Source organism: Pteronotus mesoamericanus, unplaced genomic scaffold, assembly GCF_021234165.1.
Source record: "Pteronotus mesoamericanus isolate MK-2021 breed Mesoamerican mustached bat unplaced genomic scaffold, CSHL_Meso_final scaffold_651, whole genome shotgun sequence".
Classification (NCBI taxonomy): Eukaryota; Metazoa; Chordata; class Mammalia; order Chiroptera; family Mormoopidae; genus Pteronotus; species Pteronotus mesoamericanus.
Window position 1 is genome coordinate 31,336,877 of NW_026555325.1, and position 20,755 is coordinate 31,357,631.

At 39.9% G+C, this 20,755-nt stretch overlaps 1 protein-coding gene across 1 annotated transcript in view; it reads left to right on the forward strand.

Annotated features, from left to right (window-relative positions):
• The first annotated feature begins 850 nt into the window (after positions 1 to 850).
• The window catches only part of MYO3B (myosin IIIB), a 389,700-nt gene continuing 369,795 nt past the window's right edge, over positions 851 to 20,755 (forward strand). Inside the window, exons 1-5 of the mRNA XM_054562662.1 lie at positions 851 to 1,027; positions 1,994 to 2,128; positions 13,889 to 13,993; positions 14,236 to 14,335; positions 16,932 to 17,008. Coding sequence (XP_054418637.1) covers positions 878 to 1,027; positions 1,994 to 2,128; positions 13,889 to 13,993; positions 14,236 to 14,335; positions 16,932 to 17,008 — 567 coding nt within the window. The 5' untranslated portion in view covers positions 851 to 877. The remainder of the gene's footprint in view (positions 1,028 to 1,993; positions 2,129 to 13,888; positions 13,994 to 14,235; positions 14,336 to 16,931; positions 17,009 to 20,755) is intronic.

A 20,755-nucleotide genomic window follows, 5' to 3' on the forward strand; every position in this document is an offset into this window, starting at 1 on the left:
TTAAAAGATTGTCATGAATTTTGACAAATCTTTTGAGGCCTGCAAGGGAAGCTGACCTCAAACCCTATCCATACCGTAGCAAGCTAGTGTGGGAATCACACTGAGTGTGTGATTGCAGGAACTGCAAACTCACTTTGCCTATTTAATGTGGGCCAAAGTGACCCACATTGTTTAAGGATCAGCTGTACTTAAATTATGTAGAGCTGCATCCTTATTAAATAGGCAAAGTGAGTTTGCAGTTCCTGCAATCACACACTCAGTGTGATTCCCACACTAGCTTGCTACGGTATGGATAGGGTTTGAGGTCAGCTTCCTTTGCAGGCCCCAAGACCTGGTTGGCAATGGTTGCTGTACATCGACTGATGCCCGGTACAGGCACCAAATCTTTCCTAGCAACCCAGACTTTACAGATAGAAGTTGGGGATTGGTTTGCAGTGACCAGCAGAGAGGCCTGGTCATAGTTAATATAACCTGGGGACGAAAATCTAAGACCATTGCCTTACAGACACTTCCTCTGGCAGCAGCCTAGAATGACAACTGCCTGGGCATGATCTATCCTCCTTAGCCCCCTTTCTCCCTCCCACAGTATATATATAATCCTCCCATTTTTAAAAATTGCCTTTTTAAAGGTGTTTTAGAGTCATGTTTCTGACCTCTCTGACTTATACCCTTCATTTCTTAAGGAGACTTCAAATCCTCCTTTAAAAATTTCACTTAAAATAGAAAGGGAAAGTGGAAAATACCACAAGGTTGCAGGTTAAGAAATAAAGATATTCTTGTTTGAAAGCCTGCTGCCCTCAGTTTTGTGATCTGTTGCACGTAACAAGCTTTTCTCCCCACCAGGAAACATCTGTATGGATTGTTTCATTACAGCCCCATGATGCTTGGATTTGAATCACTTCCAGACCCCACGGATACCTGGGAAATTATAGAGACCATAGGTAAAGGCACCTATGGCAAGGTCTACAAGGTAACTAACAAGAGAGATGGTAGCCTGGCTGCAGTAAAAATTCTGGATCCAATCAGTGTAAGTAATGGTGATAAATTAGAACCACAATGCAGTATTTCATGTACACTGAGTTTTCAACTTCTTTCCTAGTTCTAGGAATAATTTTCATGAGACCTGGCATGAAATCTCAAAATGAGTCCTGATTTGTCAGCTCATTTGAAGGACAGGATTCCATTTAGAGTTAAAACTTTCCTTGACTTTGTGTTTCTTGTCCAGTTTACTGTTGTTTTGGTTTTGGTTCTCTGGGCTCTTTGAGAGTTATACTCTTGAAAAGAATGATGTATTATATTCGCTGGGCTTATACAGAGGCTGGTGTCTCTGTAAGTTACAAAGTGACCCAGACATGTGGTATTCAATCATCTTAGCCTGGCATCTTATTTCAGAGCCCTGAACATGGAGGTTATAATGCTGGACATTGTTTTGTACAGTGAGGTTATAGGCATCCTATCCTGTGTTGGGTCTCTTCAAGCTACTTCTCCTTAACTGCTTTGAAAATTCAGACATTTTTAAATTGAAAAGATATTTATAATACTGTTAAAGAGAAAGGGATCTAATAAAGACATTTTATTGATTTAATAATTAGAGTTTTAATTGCAATCTGAATGTTGTAGGTATATTCAAGATACGGTAATGATGAAATTAAAATACAAATAAATATGCCCTGACTGGCATGGCTCAGTGGGTTGGTTGTGGTCCCACAAAGCGAAAGTTCACCAGTTCAATTCCTGGTTAGAGCACATACCTGGGTCGTGGGCCAGGTCCCCGGTTGGGGGCATATGAGAGGCAGGTGATCAATGGCACATCGATCTTCTTCTCCCTCTCTTGCTCCATGCCTTCCCCTCTCTCTGAAAATAAATAAGTAAAATCTTTAAAATACAAACAAATATGCTTTATTAAGTGATTACTTGATTTTGCTGTCATACCTGTGCCCTTCCTCACACATTAGACTTAATCCAGCATGCTTTTTGTTAACCCTATGTGTAGGATATGGATGAAGAGATCGAAGCAGAATACAACATTTTGCAGTTTCTTCCTAATCATCCGAATGTTGTGAAGTTTTATGGGATGTTTTACAAAGCAGATCACTGTGTGGGAGGACAGCTATGGCTGGTCCTGGAGGTAAGAGGGTCTCAGTGGGTAACTTTCCATTCAGACAGAGCTCCAGGGGCACACAGCTGTGATTTTGCCTAAATACTGTGCCATATACATTCGAGAATGCAGTCCCTCCTGTGTGTCACAGGTAACCTACCAGATGTGGCATTCTCCATCTGCTACTGATAGGCTGTGTACTAAAAATGTTCAGGTTTCTCTGCTTCCAGATTTTAATAATCTGTTCTTCTAATACTGAATGAATTCAGGAATACAGTTGGAAAACATTATTTTCTTCCCTCTACTGTTGACACTTTGTAGAGAATATAATCACAACTTATTATCAAAATTTGTTAGCCCAAGATCTACTTGGCTCACCAAGTTGAGATTAGCCCATCTTTGTTCATTAATCCTCTTTTTAGATTGGGTTTTCTCAAACTGATTCTGAGGGTTGCGTATAGCAGGTTTATTGGAAAAGTCATGTAGGAAATGGGCCTGGAAGGAAGTAAGGAAGGCAGGACTGGGCAAGGGGGACATTGAGTAGCAATGTGGTTGCAACAGATTTCATCCCATCCTCTGGGAGATGGAGAGTTGGGATGCTTTTGCACAGCTGTCCTGGATTGTGTCTCTGCATCGCCAATCAATCACTGGCTGCAGGCAGTTCTGGGGGTGGAAAGTGCCTTGGGCTGGGAGAGGGGCATTTCCTTGTGGCCGGGGGCAATTCCTGGTGAAAAGTGCTCCTGGGAGCGGGGAGCAGAGGGCAGCCAGCATTCCCAGCAGCATCTGCTCTGAAGAGGAATCCGAAAGGAGCAGCACTCCCTCCACTGTTGTCCTGCCTTATTTATGGGAATGAATGTGTGTATGTGGGTGCAAGAGTCACTTCCCCACAAGTCCAATTCCCAAAGGGACTAGAATGGCAAAGACACAATAATGACAATCTATGAAGTTAGTATGTTAGGACTCATGAGGCTCACCCTGGTTTGCTCTAGACTTTGTCCCTCTGGACCAGCATATGCCTCTGTGCCAAAGGTCACCTGTATGATCCAGGCGCATGTGAACACACATGAAAGCCTTAAGAGAGAGGTGCCAAAGGAGAGGCCAGCCTTTGACTTACTGTCCAGTGCTTCTTGTTCAAACCTTCTGCCTGGCTCTGGGAGGGCCTGGACATGGGGAAATATATATTGGTTGCTATGACAACCATGTATGGGGAATTCATTATATTCAAATGGGATAATCTGCAGGAAAACCAATCTGAACATTTCTGTCACATCAGTTGCCTACCTTAAGATATAAATATGTAAGGAGTTTTGGGTTTTCAGAAATCTTTTTGTTTAGTTGGCCAGTTGTTATATAACACATTCTTATAATCTTTCAGATTTTATTATTTCTTTTCCCTTCTCTGAGTGTATTGAAGACTTTATCCTACCAGTGAAGCTCTAGAATATCAGTAATTTTAAAAATGCTGTTTTTCTTGGGACATAGAAAGTATTATTTCTAGGGTCTCTTATTCTATTATTCTTCAGTTCTGTAAGATCTCCATGTTTTAAACCTCACTGTAATTTAATGATGAAGTTTCTGTCCATTTTTATCCCCTGACTCAAAAAGGTTCTGTATTTCAATACAGAGAACTGGAACTTCCAGGACTTTTCCAGGCAGACAGGTGGGCTGCTCACACCTGCGACCACCTAGAGAATAAATGCTCTTTCTGATAAGTACAGACCAAGGGTCAGCCCTTCCGGCATGGCCAGGAACTATGAACTGAGCCTTGTGCACATGCTCCCTGCTGCGTTTGCTTTTTCAGGTGACCACAGATAGATAATGAGGCCGCCCGGAGACACTGAAGTATTCATATCTCAGCAATACAATATGCTGACATTTGTGCCTTGTGTTGGTTGTTTTGTCCCATGCCAAAGTTGGTGGTATAGGGAACCAGGTGTCCCCAGGTCTCTTCTCTCTCAGATTGGGCCCCCTATTTCAAGCTGCTGGGTGGTTAAATGTGTCCAGTGCCCACGGTATGCTCATAGAAACAGGGATTTCTGGGCTCCTAGAACTGGCGGGAACCTCAGCCTTCCTTCAGGACAGTTCCCTAGTGTTCAGTTGAGGAACAGAGTCCAGAGAAGAAGTGACCTACCTCTGGTCCCATAACAAATTAAGTGGCAGAACTGCAGAGAGAACCAAACTTGGGCACTCTGATCCTCTGCTGTAGTCTGCAGTACTGAACACAGACTTGCGCTGCTTGGCTGGGACCACACAGTTCCTGGTCTGTCTCTCACACACACGCAGCGGGAAGACCATGATGTCTACACAGCACCTTGGTCATTTTGTTCCCTCTGCAGCTTTTTAAGGAGTGCTTTAGGAGACTCACACAATAAAATTATGATCTCTTTAATATTGTTCTCATCATGCATATTGAGATTAAATTTATGTTGCCTTTGCTGTTTCCTTGCTCAATGAGATGAAAGGACCAGTGAGCAGCTATTCCACAGAGCAATTCTAATGGATAGAAAAATGTTGTTAATAACCTTCTTAAATCACCACAGCTCTGAAAACAAAAGCAAATAAAAACGTCATTTCTGAAATTCATTACTAATTGTTAGCAGAAAGTAAACCAAAGCTCTTTTTCATGACAGACACCTACTGTATTAGACAGATATGGAGAGAAAGACTCACATATAATAATGTTTTGGAGAATTTCTAAGTTTTAATATAAGGTAATATTAAATTTAAATAATCTGTAAGTCCTATTATTTCTCACCTAAATTAAATATTGTAAGAATTTAGACCTTTAAGAAAAACACAATACTAAAAAAAAAAAAACATCCTAGTATGCACTAAGACATGGACTACATTTTCTCTTTTTTCTTTTCACCTAAAACCTCCATTAGGTAGATATCATTACTGTCAGCACGGATCATGTATTCAACTTAAAAGAAATGCTTTGGAGTCTAGAGTACTAGTAAATGAGGTTGTAAAGTAAAACAAAACCAAAACCGAAAGAAACCATTTTAAACCTGATAAAATAATTTAGTTTTAGTATCTTTTCATTTCCTAGAGATCTATGTATAAGTTCAGTAACTAAGCCAGTTGGAGAAGGTAATTGTGGAGGATACCATTGTCCAGTCTTTGCTTGAAGGCTCTAGAAAGTCCAGCATAGGCCTATCGCTGCAAATATAATACTATTTTTTTGCAGTTTTTTTATTTATTTAAAAAAAATTTTAAATTGATGTTTATTCTATTACAGTTGTCTCAGTTTTTCCCCCTTTGCCCTCCTCTACCCACCCCACCCCTACCCCCCTCTCCCACAGTCCATTCCCACTCTGTTGTCCATGTCCGTGGGTCATTAGTACATGCTCTTTGTTTAGTCCCTTCTTCTTTCCACCATTGTCCTCCTTCCCATCCCCTCTGGTGACTTTCAGTCTGCTCCATGTTTCCATGCTTGTAGTTTATTTTGTTAGGTAGTTTACTTTGTTGACAAGATTCCACTTATAGGTGAGATCGTATGGTACTTGTCTTTTACTGACCGGCTTATTTCACTTAGCATAATATTCTCCATTTCCACCCATGTTGTAGCAAAAGGTAGGAGTTCCTTCTTTCTTTCTTTTTTTTTAAATTCAGATTGATTTTATTTATTTTTTAAATGTCAAAATCCATTATAAAATACTAAAAAATTTAAATCCATTATAAAGTCTCAGCAATTAAAACAATATAATGCCAGCACAGAAAGAATCAAGTAGATCAATGAAATAAAATGAGTATTCTAGAAACAAATGTATATATCTGTCTAAAAATGTAATATATGATTAAATTAATATTTCAAATCAACAGGGAAAATAAGGCTTATTCAACAAATATGGTGTATGGACCACTATTACTTGAAATAAAACCAGTATAGAGCCCTATTTCACACATTATACAAAAAATATTCAGGTGAGTTAAAAATCAATATGTAAAACCTAAGGAGTTTTAGGAGAAAATACAAAATAATATTTTTCTAACCTGAAGTAAAATATTCAAAATAAGAAGCTATAAAGTAAAATATTGACAGTGTGATTATATTAAACATTTAAGACTATACATACAAAAAAAGTTAAAGGACAAGTAATAGCATAGGAAATATTTGCAATAGGAAATATTGCAAATACTTTCTTTTACATCTAAAACAGGATTAATAGTTTCTTTTTTTTAAGGGAAAAAAATTCTACAAAATTTTAATTAAAAAATGAGTAAAGAATACCAAAAAGTCATTTAAAGTTTTTTAAAAATAATAGAAAGAGGCAAGAAATATACAAAAACAGGTTTAGTTTCAACAAATAATAAACTAACAATTAAAATAACATCATTGTCACAATCAGATTAATAAGTATTAAAAATATTGGTAATATCAAGTAATGGTTACTGTGAAAAAACCTGAGTATTCATAGACAATTTTTCTTCATCTTCTTAAAGCAGTCCCTCTAGCATATTTTGCAATGCTGGTTTGGTGGAGGTGTATTCTTTTACCCTTCTTCTGTCTAGGAAACTCCTTATTTCACCTTCCATTTTAGTTGACAGCCTTGCTGGGTAGAGCAGTCTTGGTTTCAGGCCTTTGCTTTTCATGTCTTGGAATATTTCTGGCTTGTAGTGTTTCTGCTGAGAAGTCAGCTGCTAGCCATTACAGGGCTCCCTTATATGTTACTACCTGTTTCTCCCTTGCTTTCTTTAGGATTCTCTGTTTGTCTTTGATATTTGCCATTTTAATGATGATGTGTCTTGGAGTGGGCCTCATTGGGTTCCTCTTGAATGGGACCTTCTGTGCTTCCTGGACTTGTGTGACTTTTTGTCTCCTCCAATTAGGGAGGTTTTCCATCATTACTTTTTCAAACAGGCTCTCTAACCCTTGCTCCTCTTCTCCTTCTGGTATCCCTATTTATAGATATTATTACATTTCAGGTTGTCCTGCATTTCCCTCAACACCTCTTCATTCTTTTTGAGTCTTTTTTCATTTTCCTGCTCTTTCTGGGAGCTTTTTTCTACCTTATCCTCCATCTCACTGATTCGTTCCTCTGCTTCATCTAGACTGTTTTTGATTCCTTCTGCTGTGTTCTTCAATTCAGAAATTGTATTCTTCATTTTCTCTTGTCTCTTATTGATAGTTTCTATGTCCTTTTTCATACTGATATAGTTTGTAGTAAGTTCCTTGTAGTTTCCCTGTAGTTTTTTTTGTAATTCTCTCTGAGCTCATTGAGCTCATTAAGCTTCCTTAGAACCATTGTTTTGAACTTAATATTTGATAGTTTACTTGCCTCTATTTCATTTAGCTCTCTTTGTGGGGATTCCTCCTTTCCCTTCGAGTGGGGTGTATTTATTTGTCTTCTCATTATTTGTGAGACTCTTCTTTTTTGCCTCTGCTTCTTAAATTGATCTATCTTGATTTCCTGACTTTGTGGTGTGAACTACTATGGTAGGAGACCGCTGTTTTTTCTTTCTGAATCTGCCTCTGATGATGTCTGATGTCATCCCTGTCTGACCTTAGGCAGTCTGTTCGAGACTTCCGGTAATCTACTGTCTGTGGCTGTCTCCTTCAGCTGTTAATCTTGTAACTCTGCACCCAGCAGGCTGGCTTAGATAGCACAGGGCAGGGCAGAGTCCTCCTGGGGACGGGGTTATTGGGTCCTTTCATGCTGCTGCCATATGGGAGAGGAGTCAGCACTGGGATCCCGCTGGCTCTTCTCCGTTCTCTCCCCAAAGCCTTCATTCCCTGTCTCTCCTCAAGTGTCTCCAGACCTCTCTGAGCTCCCTTTAGCCAGGGATCTACTATCTGTGGCTGCCACTATGTACTCAACAGTCAGGCTTTATCACTACTGGGCCAGGGCCAAGTCCCTTCTGGGTGTGGGGCTATTGTGTCCTCTCATGCTGCTGCCACTCAAGGGAGTGGTCTGCCTGAGCAAGGTGGTTGCTGCCCTATGGGGGAGGAGTCAGCACTGGGGTTCTGCTGGCTACTTTCTCAATTCTCTCCTCAAAGCCTCCTTCCCCAGCTCTCCTCAGGCATCTCTAGTCCACTCTGCCCCTGCCTTTGCCAGAGACCAGGGTAAGTGGCTGCAAATAAAAATTTATGCATTGGCCCTTTAAATGGCTCTGTCTCCATCTGCCTGTCTCTGGCAGAGACCAGTCCTGCTGCTTTTCACAGCTGGTTGTTATCTGTGTACTTCTTGGGGTTCTGGTGCTGTAGGCTGGAGATCCCTGCTTATGGTTCAGATCCCACCCTTCTCAGGGGGATCCAACTGGCTGTTTCAATATTCTTCTGGTGTTGCCATCCGTGGGCACCCTGCCCACCTTCTCAAGTCTCTACTGCACTCCTTACCAGTTAGGTTGTGCTAAAGCTGATCTTCTGTCTGTCTGAGGTTATAAGGCTCCTCTCTCACTATTGTTCAGTTGTTTGTTCCAGGTGATTTCTCCACAATTTAGATGTAATTCCAGATTGGTCCTAAGAGGAGGTCAGTGTGACTTCCACTCACTCCTCCTCCATCTTGATTCTCTTGCAAATGTAATACTTTAAACCATTTTCATCCATTGATATTGTAGCATAAATCAAGTTGATCACATCAACACATTTAGAAAGCAATGATTGAGATGGCAGTTCTGGCAGAGTTCCAGAATGAGGGTCATTGGAGTGCTGGGGACCAGGAGGAAGGTCCTAAACACTTGGGAAAGGAGAAGAAGGGAGGAACTTTCAAATGGAACAGAGTTGCATCCTACATACATGTGCTGTATGTGTTCAGCAAAAGCAAGAGAGACTTAGAAGCTGAGTGGTGGAGTGATCCTGCCCACCCCACTGTTTTACTCAACAAGCATGTGTCCTGGGACTCTGAGATGGGAGGTGGGGCCCGCCTACCTCTTCTTGTGAGCATCTCCCCTCACTACGACTAGAACTCCAAGGTTGCAAGTGACATAGTTTTCATCCTGTTAGCTGCAAACCAGTTACTTCACCTGGTATTAGGAAAACAAACAATTGTTCCCAACAGTGTGGAGGAAAAATATACATTGTTCTGGCCTTATTGAGAGGTGGACATTGTCCAGTATAGTGCTTCCTAAGGCATCATCTAGAGTAATTTTGATGATTCTTGACTTTTGCCTATACCCTCTATGGAACCTAACACTCTTAAAAAATAAAGTCCACTGAGCAAAAGGGACACTGAAAAGAAATTCCTCTTAATTCTGCCACCTGATTAGATCAAATCAACATGCCAGTACAGAATCTCCTTGAAAGTTAGAGCTTCAACTAGAATAAAGGTCTGGTGATTGTGTTGCATTGGCCTTTTTAATAACATGGAGGAAAGTTGATGGCTAATTGAGCAAGGAACACTTTATTGCTTGAAATTATGACCATCTTAGCAAAGGCACATACTGTGATTGAATCAATATTCAACGATATTTTGGAAAATAGCTGTGGTACATTAATGATTTTTCTATTTTTCTTGGTTTGGAGCAAAATGTTCATTAAATTCTAGATGCTTCAAGCTGCCACATTTCCTGAATGCCAAGCGTGTGGGAAGGAATGCAGGCCTGGAGACACACCTCTGTAGTTGAGAGTGAAGGCTGGTAGAGTGGGTGGGAATAAAGAGAGGCTGCATGCTCCAGCCCTTGGTTATCTTCTTAAAACTCTAAGGGGGTTATTTTATTTGATATATTTAAGTATAATTTCTTGTCATGCTTTTAAAATGTCCAATCACTTCACTGAACATTTACCATGGTTATATAATTGTAAGTATGTACCTGCTTTTCTTTTTTATATCCAAGCACCTAAAGTGCTTTCTCTGTAACCCATGCGCTGCCCTTTAACACCCTGCTGGGAACTTATCAACTTAGCAGGACAACTTCCTCTAAAGTTTCCCTGAGCAATTTAATTATATGGTTTTTTTGGTTTTGTTTTGTTGTTGTTGTTGTTAATCACAGGCAGTCAGTAAGCTCTTAAACTCTGACATTTAGTGAACCAAAAGCACTGACTAAGTAAAGATCCTTTTGTTGTTTTTAAACCCATAGCTTACTTTAGATCCTGCTGACAGAAATGGCTGCTCTAATCCCTTCATAGGTTCTAGAGGTCTGAAGAAAGTTTGTAAGTTGGTTACCTATATAAAATATCACTGAATAGGCTCCTATTGCAAAAATGATCACATTTAAAGTAGGGCAAGAGACTAAAATGAGGTTTCAGGGGAAAATTCCAGGGTTGAATTAGCTTGGATCATCACCCAGTATTTAAATTTTCTCTGGGTAGAATTTTAATAGTGCACTTGCAATTCAGTAGAGTACATGCCTCCCTAAGAGAGGAGCCAGGCTGAGGGGTGGTTCTAAAGGAGGTCTTATAGTGCCTTGCATTCCTATTACTTGTTTTCGGTTTAGAGGATCAAAGAATTTTATTGTTGTTTTCCTATTCTCACAAGATCCCAGACTATCTCTTTTTCATTTTCTACATACAGTTGGTCGGAAATCTCTGTCTATTTGATCTCAGAAAAGCCTGTGTATCTGTCCCAGACTCTTCATACTCATTATTCTTGACTTTTTGACCCTGCCTCTCCTGATTGCTTCAGTACCTCCTAATAGATGTCCAGCTTCTAGTGTTTTCCTATTCTGTCCACCCTCCAATCTGCTGCCCAAGTCATCTTTCTAGCATGCAAATCTGAACAGAGGCTTCCTGCCTGAAATTTGTGAATAGCTTACTATTATCTAATGGTATGTTATGGTACTATTATATAATACATGTGTGTATAGTAATAAAGCTTATACTGCTTAGCAGGGCAGACCTGTCATTCCCTGTTCCCCACATTCCTTCCCCATATCCTTGTCCTAGGATCCTGGCACCCTTTGTTCCAGCAGTAGCAGAGGATTTAGAATTCACGCATGCACGCGCACACACATACATTCCTCATTCTTTTGTGCTCCCTTCCTACACACAACGACGTTCCTCTTCCAGGGATGCCCTTCCCCTTTTGTCCACTTTCCATAAACTCATTTGTCCTTCAAACTCATTGCAAATGTCACATCCTTTAGGAAGATTTCCCAGATGTTTCCTATTCACCCTACCTCAGCAGAAGTCACCATTCCCTCTTCAATGTCACCGTTCTCCCTTAGGCACACCGCTGCTTCCACATGCCACACTCCTAATCACTCATGTGTCCTTTACTGGTGGTGGGCTCTTTGAGGGTAGAGACCATGTCCTGTTCATGTTTGAGTAATGGGTATAAACTATTGAGAACAAAGAGGTAACATTCTTTTCGGTAACTGAACTCAACCTTGTTCTTGAGCCCCCAGACTGCCTAGAGGAGACAACTGACTTTAACTTATTCTGTTAAATTCAGTCCATCTGAGTGACTTCTTTGGGAAGGGGCAAAGTCTAGTATTTATATCCAATTTTTACAATGCTCAATCATTTGAACAAGGACTTAGTATTGTTAAGGCCGTTTTTTCCTTCTTCCCACTCCATCTCCCTAAGTGGTACTTGGATCTGGGCATAAGCAGTTGCTCATGTAGAGCCATGGCAGTGATAGCAGGGTCTCAAACTGCGTGAGGACCCCCAGGGCCTTGTACTGTCTGCCTTACCATGTCTCCCCGTGTCCCTGGTCCCTGATCCTCCTTCCTTTCATGAGGTCCTCACACTCTTTTCCTCATTCGAATTTTGTCCTTGTCCCTGCATTCAAATGGAGCATAAAGTTCTGGATCTCCTGCAAGTCATGAGCAGGTTGTAGGGAAATGTTATAATCCCAGGCTTGGTTGGCTTCACCATACTCTACTGCCATTTCCATTCAATGTGGACACCTCTTGTTGGCATGAGGCACTTCTGTGAAGAGGTCTCCTTTTAGATTTCCAAACGAAAAGAGGGTCATAAGAAACTGAAGTTTCTATCATTATCCCCTTATACATACCATCCAAGAGGGGGCATTCTCACTCTCATCTCATTTTCTCAAGCTCTCTGAGCTTCATGACATCCACTCCAGAAGGGTTTTCTTTTTGTGGGTTGAGAACTTCCCTCAATGTCATGTCCTATGTTCTTCTATGATCATCATTTGATTCTATGGTCAGTTCTTCAATTTTTGTTCCTAAAATATAGAATCAGTTTGGGGAGTCTTGAAAGAATTATTTTATGTTCATCAAAAGCTTAATTTTCTGACTGTTCTATGAATCATGGCACTGAATATACATTCATTGCTCAAGAGGGTATTATATTGAACATTGGTTGTTATTTGCCCTTTCGGGGTCATATAAGACATAGTTGAAATCAGAAGAATCTGGAATCCTTTGGAAGACATTACCCTGGTACTGAACATTAGAATCATCAGAGCGATCGGAGTTAGGTTACAAGTTATGTCTGACATAGTAGAAGGTAGATTCCAAGGACACTTCATTCAAACTCATGAGACCATCATAGCCTTCAATGCATTACACTGCTTCTCAGGTCCCTACTAAAGAAAGTAAGATAGTGTTAAAAATTCTTAATGCTGTATTAGATTTTTAGCCACATACTCTTGCTTATGAGCAATTTAAATGGTAAAAACTTGGGCTGATTCAGTTACAGGTTATCTTGTTATAATGTGTGTGCAAGGTATCTGCCATTTATCTAGTAGGGAATGATACATGGTCAAATAAAAACATCTGCTCAACTCTTACTAGAATATTGTAATTGTCCATAATTAGAGTCAAATACATCCTAATGTATTATTATCTTGATAAAAAGTTTTCTTTTTAAAGGAAAGGTACTACTCTGTGTTCCCTCAGAGTTTCTTGCTTATGAAAAGCCAGTTGACTGGGAACCCTCCAATGTTCACTAGTCAACTCTTTCCCAAATTGTAGGCAAAGTATGAAAAGGAAACATAAGTTTCTAAAGCAGGGTCTTAACCTTTATAAGGAAAAGAATAGCTCTGAGAATCTGATGTAAGCTCTGAATTTTTTTAGCAGAAAAATGCAAGATGCATATACACACTGCTTACAATTTCAATCACATACCCTGCTCAAACCAGTTAAGAACCCTTGATTTAAGAAGACATGTAGCAAACCCCAACCCTGCATAATTGACTTCTGCAGTTAGTAAAAATTATTCAAGAAAATCCTAATTTGCTGCTAAAAGAGAGGATACCTGGTTTACGTACTCTCAAATCTCAGCGATGGACAACACATAACAAAGAATAAATATGCAACATATACTTTCACAGTGTTTTTAATTACAGAAAAGAAAGAAGAGCATAAAATTGCTGAATACCTAAAGTTGACTATGAGAAGGTTGCATGCACATATGATGCAGCGCCACTCCATAAATATGAGATGCAATGGCAACTCTAGAAAGAGTCACTGGTTGAGCTTCTGCTGCCTGCAGTGCCAGCACAGGAGACAGGGAGATTTGAAATTGAATGTATTTCCACCCCAGTATCAACAATATCCATCTTGACTCTTCTGGTTTTATATTATCCTCCAAATTCATGTTTAAAAAATAGACAGTATTTATACAAATGAAAAATATCCAGTAAGTCACCATGCTTTATCTTTGGAATTTCTAGTAATAACTTGTGCTTTTATATTTCACTTGACAATTAAAAAAATCAACTTTTTGAACATGCACTTTCACTCGTAAATCATCACCTTGGATAAACACACACACAGAGGACTGGATTTGACTGTGTAATGGAAATTTGAAATTTCACTATTCTGACCTGGAGTTTTGTGATCTGCAAATTTATTTTACCACATGGGGTTTGCATTCTTAACATCTTTTTCTTTTCATATGTGTTCTGCTATTGTCTCTCTCCTGTGCATCTCCTCTTGCAGCTGTGTAATGGGGGCTCAGTCACCGAGCTTGTCAAAGGTCTGCTCAGGTTCGGCCAGCGGTTGGATGAAGCACTGATCTCATACATCTTATATGGGGCCCTATTGGTAAGAAAGTCCATTGAGCTGGGGATGACAGCAGAGGGGGCAGTTTGCCATTGCTGGATCCCCACTGCATATTTACAAGGGGGAAACCTCCCTATTATATATATGCAAGGTCTATAACAGCAGGGAGGTTAACCAAATGTGGACTTTGACTAGATTTTTAATAGTACAATAATTGTTTTAAAATAACCATGCAGATTTTCCCTTTCTCTTTCCTGTTGGTTGTGGTGGTGGATGCCATGCAGGGCCTTCAGCATTTGCACAATAACCGAATCATCCACCGGGATGTCAAGGGGAATAACATTCTTCTGACAACAGAAGGAGGAGTTAAGCTCGTTGACTTCGGTAATGACTGCTTCTCGTTTGTTCTCTTGATGTGTGCAGTTTAGCCAAGGGCAACAATTTATTGCAATCTCAGAAGACTGGGGCCTTACCCCATAGGCTGAGGGAATTTTCCAGTCAAACACAGGCTGGTGAATGGGGGGTTTACCAGATGGATCACCCTAGGAGATGCTGTTTGTTAATCTATTTTCAGCTTTGGAAGCAATTTTATTAAAGATAGAAAATAAAACTGTTTCAAGAGAAGAATCTGACAGAAAAACTTTTTGCTTTTCTGGGAAGAATTTCATGTCTCAGGGCAATTGTTTATAATTTACATTTTGTCATTTCTTCTTTTGCATATGAAAAGAGAAAGCAGTTTGGTTTTTCAAATGACTTTCTCTAGCCTTAGGCATACTTATTCCCAGTGAGCAGAAGGTAAACTAGTCCTTTGGGATCTCTTTAAAATTGTGATTATTGCTGCTGCACGTGAGGCTGGTCGAACTGGAAACATTAACAGGAAATGGAAGTGTGAGAAGAAATGCAGAGCAGTATTACCTAAAGCCAGAGAACTATTAAATATCCCCTTGCAATACTCACGTATTGATATTCACAAACCAACAAACAGTTTTTTTTTTTAAGTTTATTGAATGCTTGAATCTTCTAAATGAGTTCAACAACAGTTAGTACTTTAGCATGATTGTTACAAATAAAGAAAAAACATTTACAAAAGCACTTTTTAAAATGTTCTTTATCAGTGTCAACATAGTAGGAGAAAAGATTGATGATTTTGAATAATCATTGCTTTATTGGTAAGAAAGTATTCAGTGTTAAAATATATCAGTGAACCATTTGCTCAGAATAAATTACTCAATAGTAAATGAAGGTTCTTTAGGTGTATTAGTCTATCTACTGAAGAGCGTGCAAAGAAAAAAAAACAGGGTGGGGCACTTTAAGTCTTATAAACTCTTTCTATGAAAGGAATGGTGTAACTCCACAAATGTACCATGTACGTAACATCAGAAATGTATTTTTCACACAATCCTGGGGGCAGTGAATACACTGTGAGGGAAAGAACCTAGAAGGATGAGGAGGGGGATTAATGCTGACTTATCCTCTCACCAGCTGTGTGATTTGGCATGACGGTAAAGGCTCCGGATCTTTCCAATAGAAGTCTCCTGAACTTCCAGTTGCTGCAAAAGAAATTTCTAGAAATTAAACACAGAAAAGTATATTTTTTTTAACCAAAATTGTAGTGGAGGACTGGGTAAAATAAGAAATTATCCATGGCCGATCCATACAGGTTATGCAGCCCTCTTTGGTTTTCTAATGAGAATGCTAGCACCTAGCCCACCTACTCTCCACCCCGAAACATCCCATTGTTCCTTGACAAATCTATGCCTGATGTTTTCACAGGTGTGCCCTTTGCTAAAATGCACACAAATCCAGGGTTCTAAGTTCTCCTCATCAATACCATTAGTAGCAACCCTTATCATTCTCTTAAGGACTACGTTTGGTATTTACTTGGTATTTGCCTTTTATTTGGAAAGTACTTTACAATTATAAAATATTTTCAAATTTCTTCTCCTGTTTCTTCTTTAAGAACTCTGTGTTAGGTGTGATGGGTATCATTATCCCCAATTTGAAAATTTCAAGATGAGAAAGGTGGCCTTTGGTAGCCAGGCTGAGTAGTCTAGAGAGAGGTGGCCCGTGAGAGGTCGGTCATACAACTAGGAAAGGTATAACACTGATGAAAAACAGGTCTTCTGACTCCTAACCCAGTGTACATTTACTTCTACTTTATTCCTTTGTCGTATAAAGGAGAGAGCTGGCTCAAGGCTAAGACAGATAAAGTAAATTGGAATTATATTAAAATTCAGGGGCTCAACATTGACCCCTACATAATAATAATATCAGTCAATTTCTTTTTCCATTTGACAAACATAGTTTTCTTGCTAGTTTTCTAGGCTTCTGGGTAAGATGAGGCACTGAAAACATTTTATGTTTACTCTGATGCTCTATTATAGATAATGCATGCCGATTTTCTTTCTCCATAAAATGAAACACCATTTTAAGAAAGAAATCACCTGAAATATATTGGAAATATAATAGGAATATATTTTGTGTTGACCATGGTTGTTGATGTTTTCTTTTGATTTCATTTTCAGCAATATGGGTTGAAATGCTTATTAGGAAAAAAAAATATTTGAGTGATTTAGATAGAGTGATAAATGTTCCTACACAGCTGTCAGCAGACTATGTAGCCTGTCAGCCAACCCTGACCCGCCTCCTGTCTTTATATGGCTTTTGAGCAGGGGATGGCTTTTACATTTTTAAATGGCTGGGAAAAAAATCAAAAGAAGAATATTTTATGATACTTGAAAATTTTATGCATCTATTAATAAATGTATATGGAAACACAGTCATATTCACTGGGGTTTTTTTTTGTGTTCTGTGGTTGCATTTACACTATAATGACAGAGTTAAGAAGTTGTGACAGAAAACATATGGCCCACAAAGCCTAAAATATTTGTTATCTGATCCTTTATGGAGGAAGTTTGCCAGCCCCTGGCCTAGCCTCATCCCCTGCTTGCTGCCCAATTATGGCACCGTTTCCTTATAGGTGTGTCAGCTCAACTCACCAATACACGTCTGCGGAGAAACACGTCTGTTGGCACCCCATTCTGGATGGCCCCTGAGGTAAGTTGAGAACGTCTATTTCTTCGTGTTTGTGGAGTGCCTTGGTACTATGACTTTTTATGGGAAATTCATACACTTCACAAAATTTTCAGGAAGAAGAGAATCCTTTATCTTTGTGGAACTGTAAGAGTTCTGGTTTGGTGAGTGATAATAATGACACTTAACCACAGAAAAGCAGGATTAAGTCACAGTTAGCTCATAGGATTCCTTCATACCATCAGAGAAAGGTGTCCCCTCTGGAAAATGCAGCCTTCTCCAAGGGTCATGATTTGGACTCATCCAGCTTTTATGCGAATTGGAAAAAGTTACCTTTCCTGGACAGATGCAGCCCCAGTGACACATGGCTTGGTAAAGAGACAGGTTGCAGTTCCAACTGCTCTATGGAACTATACGCAGTGGTTCTGGTTGTTTTGTTGCTGTTGTTGTTCCCATGTACAGAGCAGCTAGCCTTACGTACTTTTTTGTTTCCAAATTAAACCCGGGATTTGGTCATAGCTTAGCTGTGGCATCATCACAGAACTCTCTGTGAGATGATGCATGTAGAAGTTTGCAGAATCTTCCAGCTAGATAAGGCATACCCGGAGACTCAGGTACAGTTTTGCGTGTCGAGTCAGCATTTAATTCCGCAGTACTCTAGCCTGTGTCTGAGAGCAGCTCTCTGGGATTTAGCCACTAGAGGATTTGGGCAGCCATCTCTTCAGGGGTCTTTCTGTTACTGGACAGGGGCCTGGCCCTGAGTGGGTCTGCCTAGGGCCAGCTGTAGTGTGTGGGGGTTTTTTATCTTTTTTCTGCAGGTGAGGACCTTAGGGGGAGGGTTTTAGCAGAAGGTTCATCAGCTTTCCAGGTGCATTTTTAATATGATGATGTGTCAAAATGAGTGTACAGGAGGTTTGGGAATATTCTTTGGTCTGCTATACTGTTTTATTTTTATCTTGAGTCTATCTGGCTTTTAATGGGGTTTTTGATATTTGTTCCCCTAATTTCATCTGTCCTTGGGCTTAACTGGCACAAATGACATTAACTGGGTTTCTGTTCTCTCTCTCTCAGACAAGGGAGATATAAGCTATATGTTCTTTGGTTAGGGAAGCGAGGTAGAAACCACTCACTCTCAGGTGTCCTTGGTTAGGGGAGATAAGTTCTTGCAACTCACCATCTGGCTGTGAGTTGCTCAAACTGTTTAGCCTTGTTTAATTTTCTGTTCTCAGTCTCCCCATTCCACTTGCCCAGGAATTTTCCTAGCTTCTCACTATCCTGTCTCATTTCCATCTCCACTCTGTCCCCACACTTGCCCTTCTTTGGTGTGACTACCAATGCAATCTCCTACACAGCAACTGATTTGCACAAATCTGCTCAAATTTCTCCATTGGCTTCCTGTCACCTATGGCCCTCTCTTTCATACTTTGATAATGGACAGGCCCATTTTAGAGAAAAAGAAAAACCCTACAGATTCCAGTGCTTACCCAAATCTTAAATGTTTCTTAAATAGCTTCGGCCGGCAAGGCTCAGTGAGTTGAACATCGTCCCGCAAAGCAAAAGGTCACTGGTTCAATTCCTGATCAGGGCACACGCCTGGATTTCAGGCTCTGCACTTTGTCCCTGGTTGGGGTGCTGGCAGAAGGCAGGCAATCGATATTTCTCTCTCACATTAATGTTTCTCTCCTTCTCTTTCTCCCTCCCTTCCCCTTTCTCAAAAAAAGAAAAGTGTCTTAAATAGGTTTTAAAAAACTTAAAACTAGAAATAAACTCCTAATCACTTATGATTATAGAACTATAAAACAAAAAGAAAAAATGTAGTATGGAAAAAACTACAAAGCTGATAACATTCAAGTGAGCACCTTCAATTTACTGAGACAAATGATATTGTTTTGTGAAACTCAGTCCTCTGCATTGTGGCTACATTTCAGAGCATGAAAGAACGCACCATGTTAAGTTATTTTGTCATACTTACTACCACGTGCCATGTCGAGACCCAGTTTTCCCACCACTTTCCTCTGTTTTAGCGAGGGTGATCTCTCTGTGCAAATAGCATCTCCTTTTGGCCTCTAACTGGTACACCTCTGGCTTGGTGCCAGCTTAATAATGAACATAAATATGGTCACTGAAATTATGTGGCAAGTGGATATCCAGATGATCTAGAAAATGTTTTTGCCACTATTCCTCCCATTTTATTATTATTAATAAAATTATCATTGAAACAAAAAGAAAACAAAAAATTTTATAGGGAATCTTGTGAACTTGAGAAACACCACAGGACAAAGTAAAAACTGCTTTGGATGATGAACAAAGCCCCGAGTTCCAACCCTTATCTAGCTGTCTGGCTTGATTTCAGGTTATTTTTTTCTAATTTACTTGTGCTTAATGAATCAACAGTAATGAACAACAAGTAATTCTCCAAATTTGTTCTCATGTGTGATTCCCTTAAACCCTCTCATGTATGTGACATTGCCTAGAGAGACCCTGAAGACACTGGAACATTCCTCCTCAGCCTTTAAGTGTCAGCTGAAATGCCTCTTCCCCCAGGAAACCTTCCCTAGTCCCCGGAGGACAGTGAGGCTCCTTCACACCACCCAGTAGCCCACCATGACCATTCTACTGTGATTGTTGGCAGGCAGGTCTCCCAGCTGGACTCTAAGCTCTGGCAGGGATGTAGGATGCCCAGCTCTCAGTATGGTGCTTGGTACAGAGTAGGTGCTCAGTAAACATCTGTTAAGTGAATGAATACATTGGTAAAACAAACAAACAAAAAAAACAAAGAAGAAGATGAATTTCCTAGTTTGAGGATGGCTGTACAATGATTGGCATTAGCAAATTTCTCTGTAAATTTTAATCATTATTAAAGGAAAGCATAACTGAGAGCCCTCAACTCAAATTTGGGTTGGCATAACAGGGAAGATGGTGTTCCTCTTCTAATTGACAGGAAGCTGGTATTCTCGGAATCACAATGGGACACAGAAGATTTTGAACAAATGGGCTTTGCTAGGTTCCTCCCTGTCTACCTAGTTCAGATTAAACTATAGTTATCTATGAGGACATATCCTTTGCTGGAGCAGGGTGTCTATCTTAATGCCTTTTAGGCAGTTAGGGGGAAGGTCAAAGTTTCTTTCTGAGTCTTTAGATTCTTAACAGGCAACGTAAAAGCAATATCCCAAAAGGCATATTTGGGGTGGCCAACTCCGCTTCTCTTCAATATGATTGACTGCACAGCATATTGATCTTAATACACTTTCATTTCTGTTTGTATGAATAAGTGGCATCTAGATTAACCATGACAGCAGTGCATGCAATGCCAACGCCAGGGGAATAAAACCATTGCAGGCAACCAGGGCTTTTATTTGGAAAAAGCAGCTGCAAGATCCTTGATCCTATTTTATTTTTGAGATATTGAATCAAATTATTCTTTTCCCATTTTTATTTCCATTTTTATTTCACCAGCTTGAGTAACTGCAATGTTTAATTCAAATAGGCTGCACTGCAACCCAGGTAGCTAATGGATTGTGACCATACCACACAATCAAATGTTGACGAGCAGTCCAAATGCACAGTTCACTGGGGCAGCTCGAAGCTGCAGCTTGAATTGACTCTCATATTGTTAACATTCTCCACTTATTTCCTCTCCCTGCCTCATTCAGACACTACTAAAGTTGAAAAATTCTGACTTAAAGCGGTATCAACTCAGCAATGTAAGAGAAGAAAAATTCGAGGGGTTCGTCTAGTACTCTGTGTGGGAGTTGCCTAGCATAGTAAAAA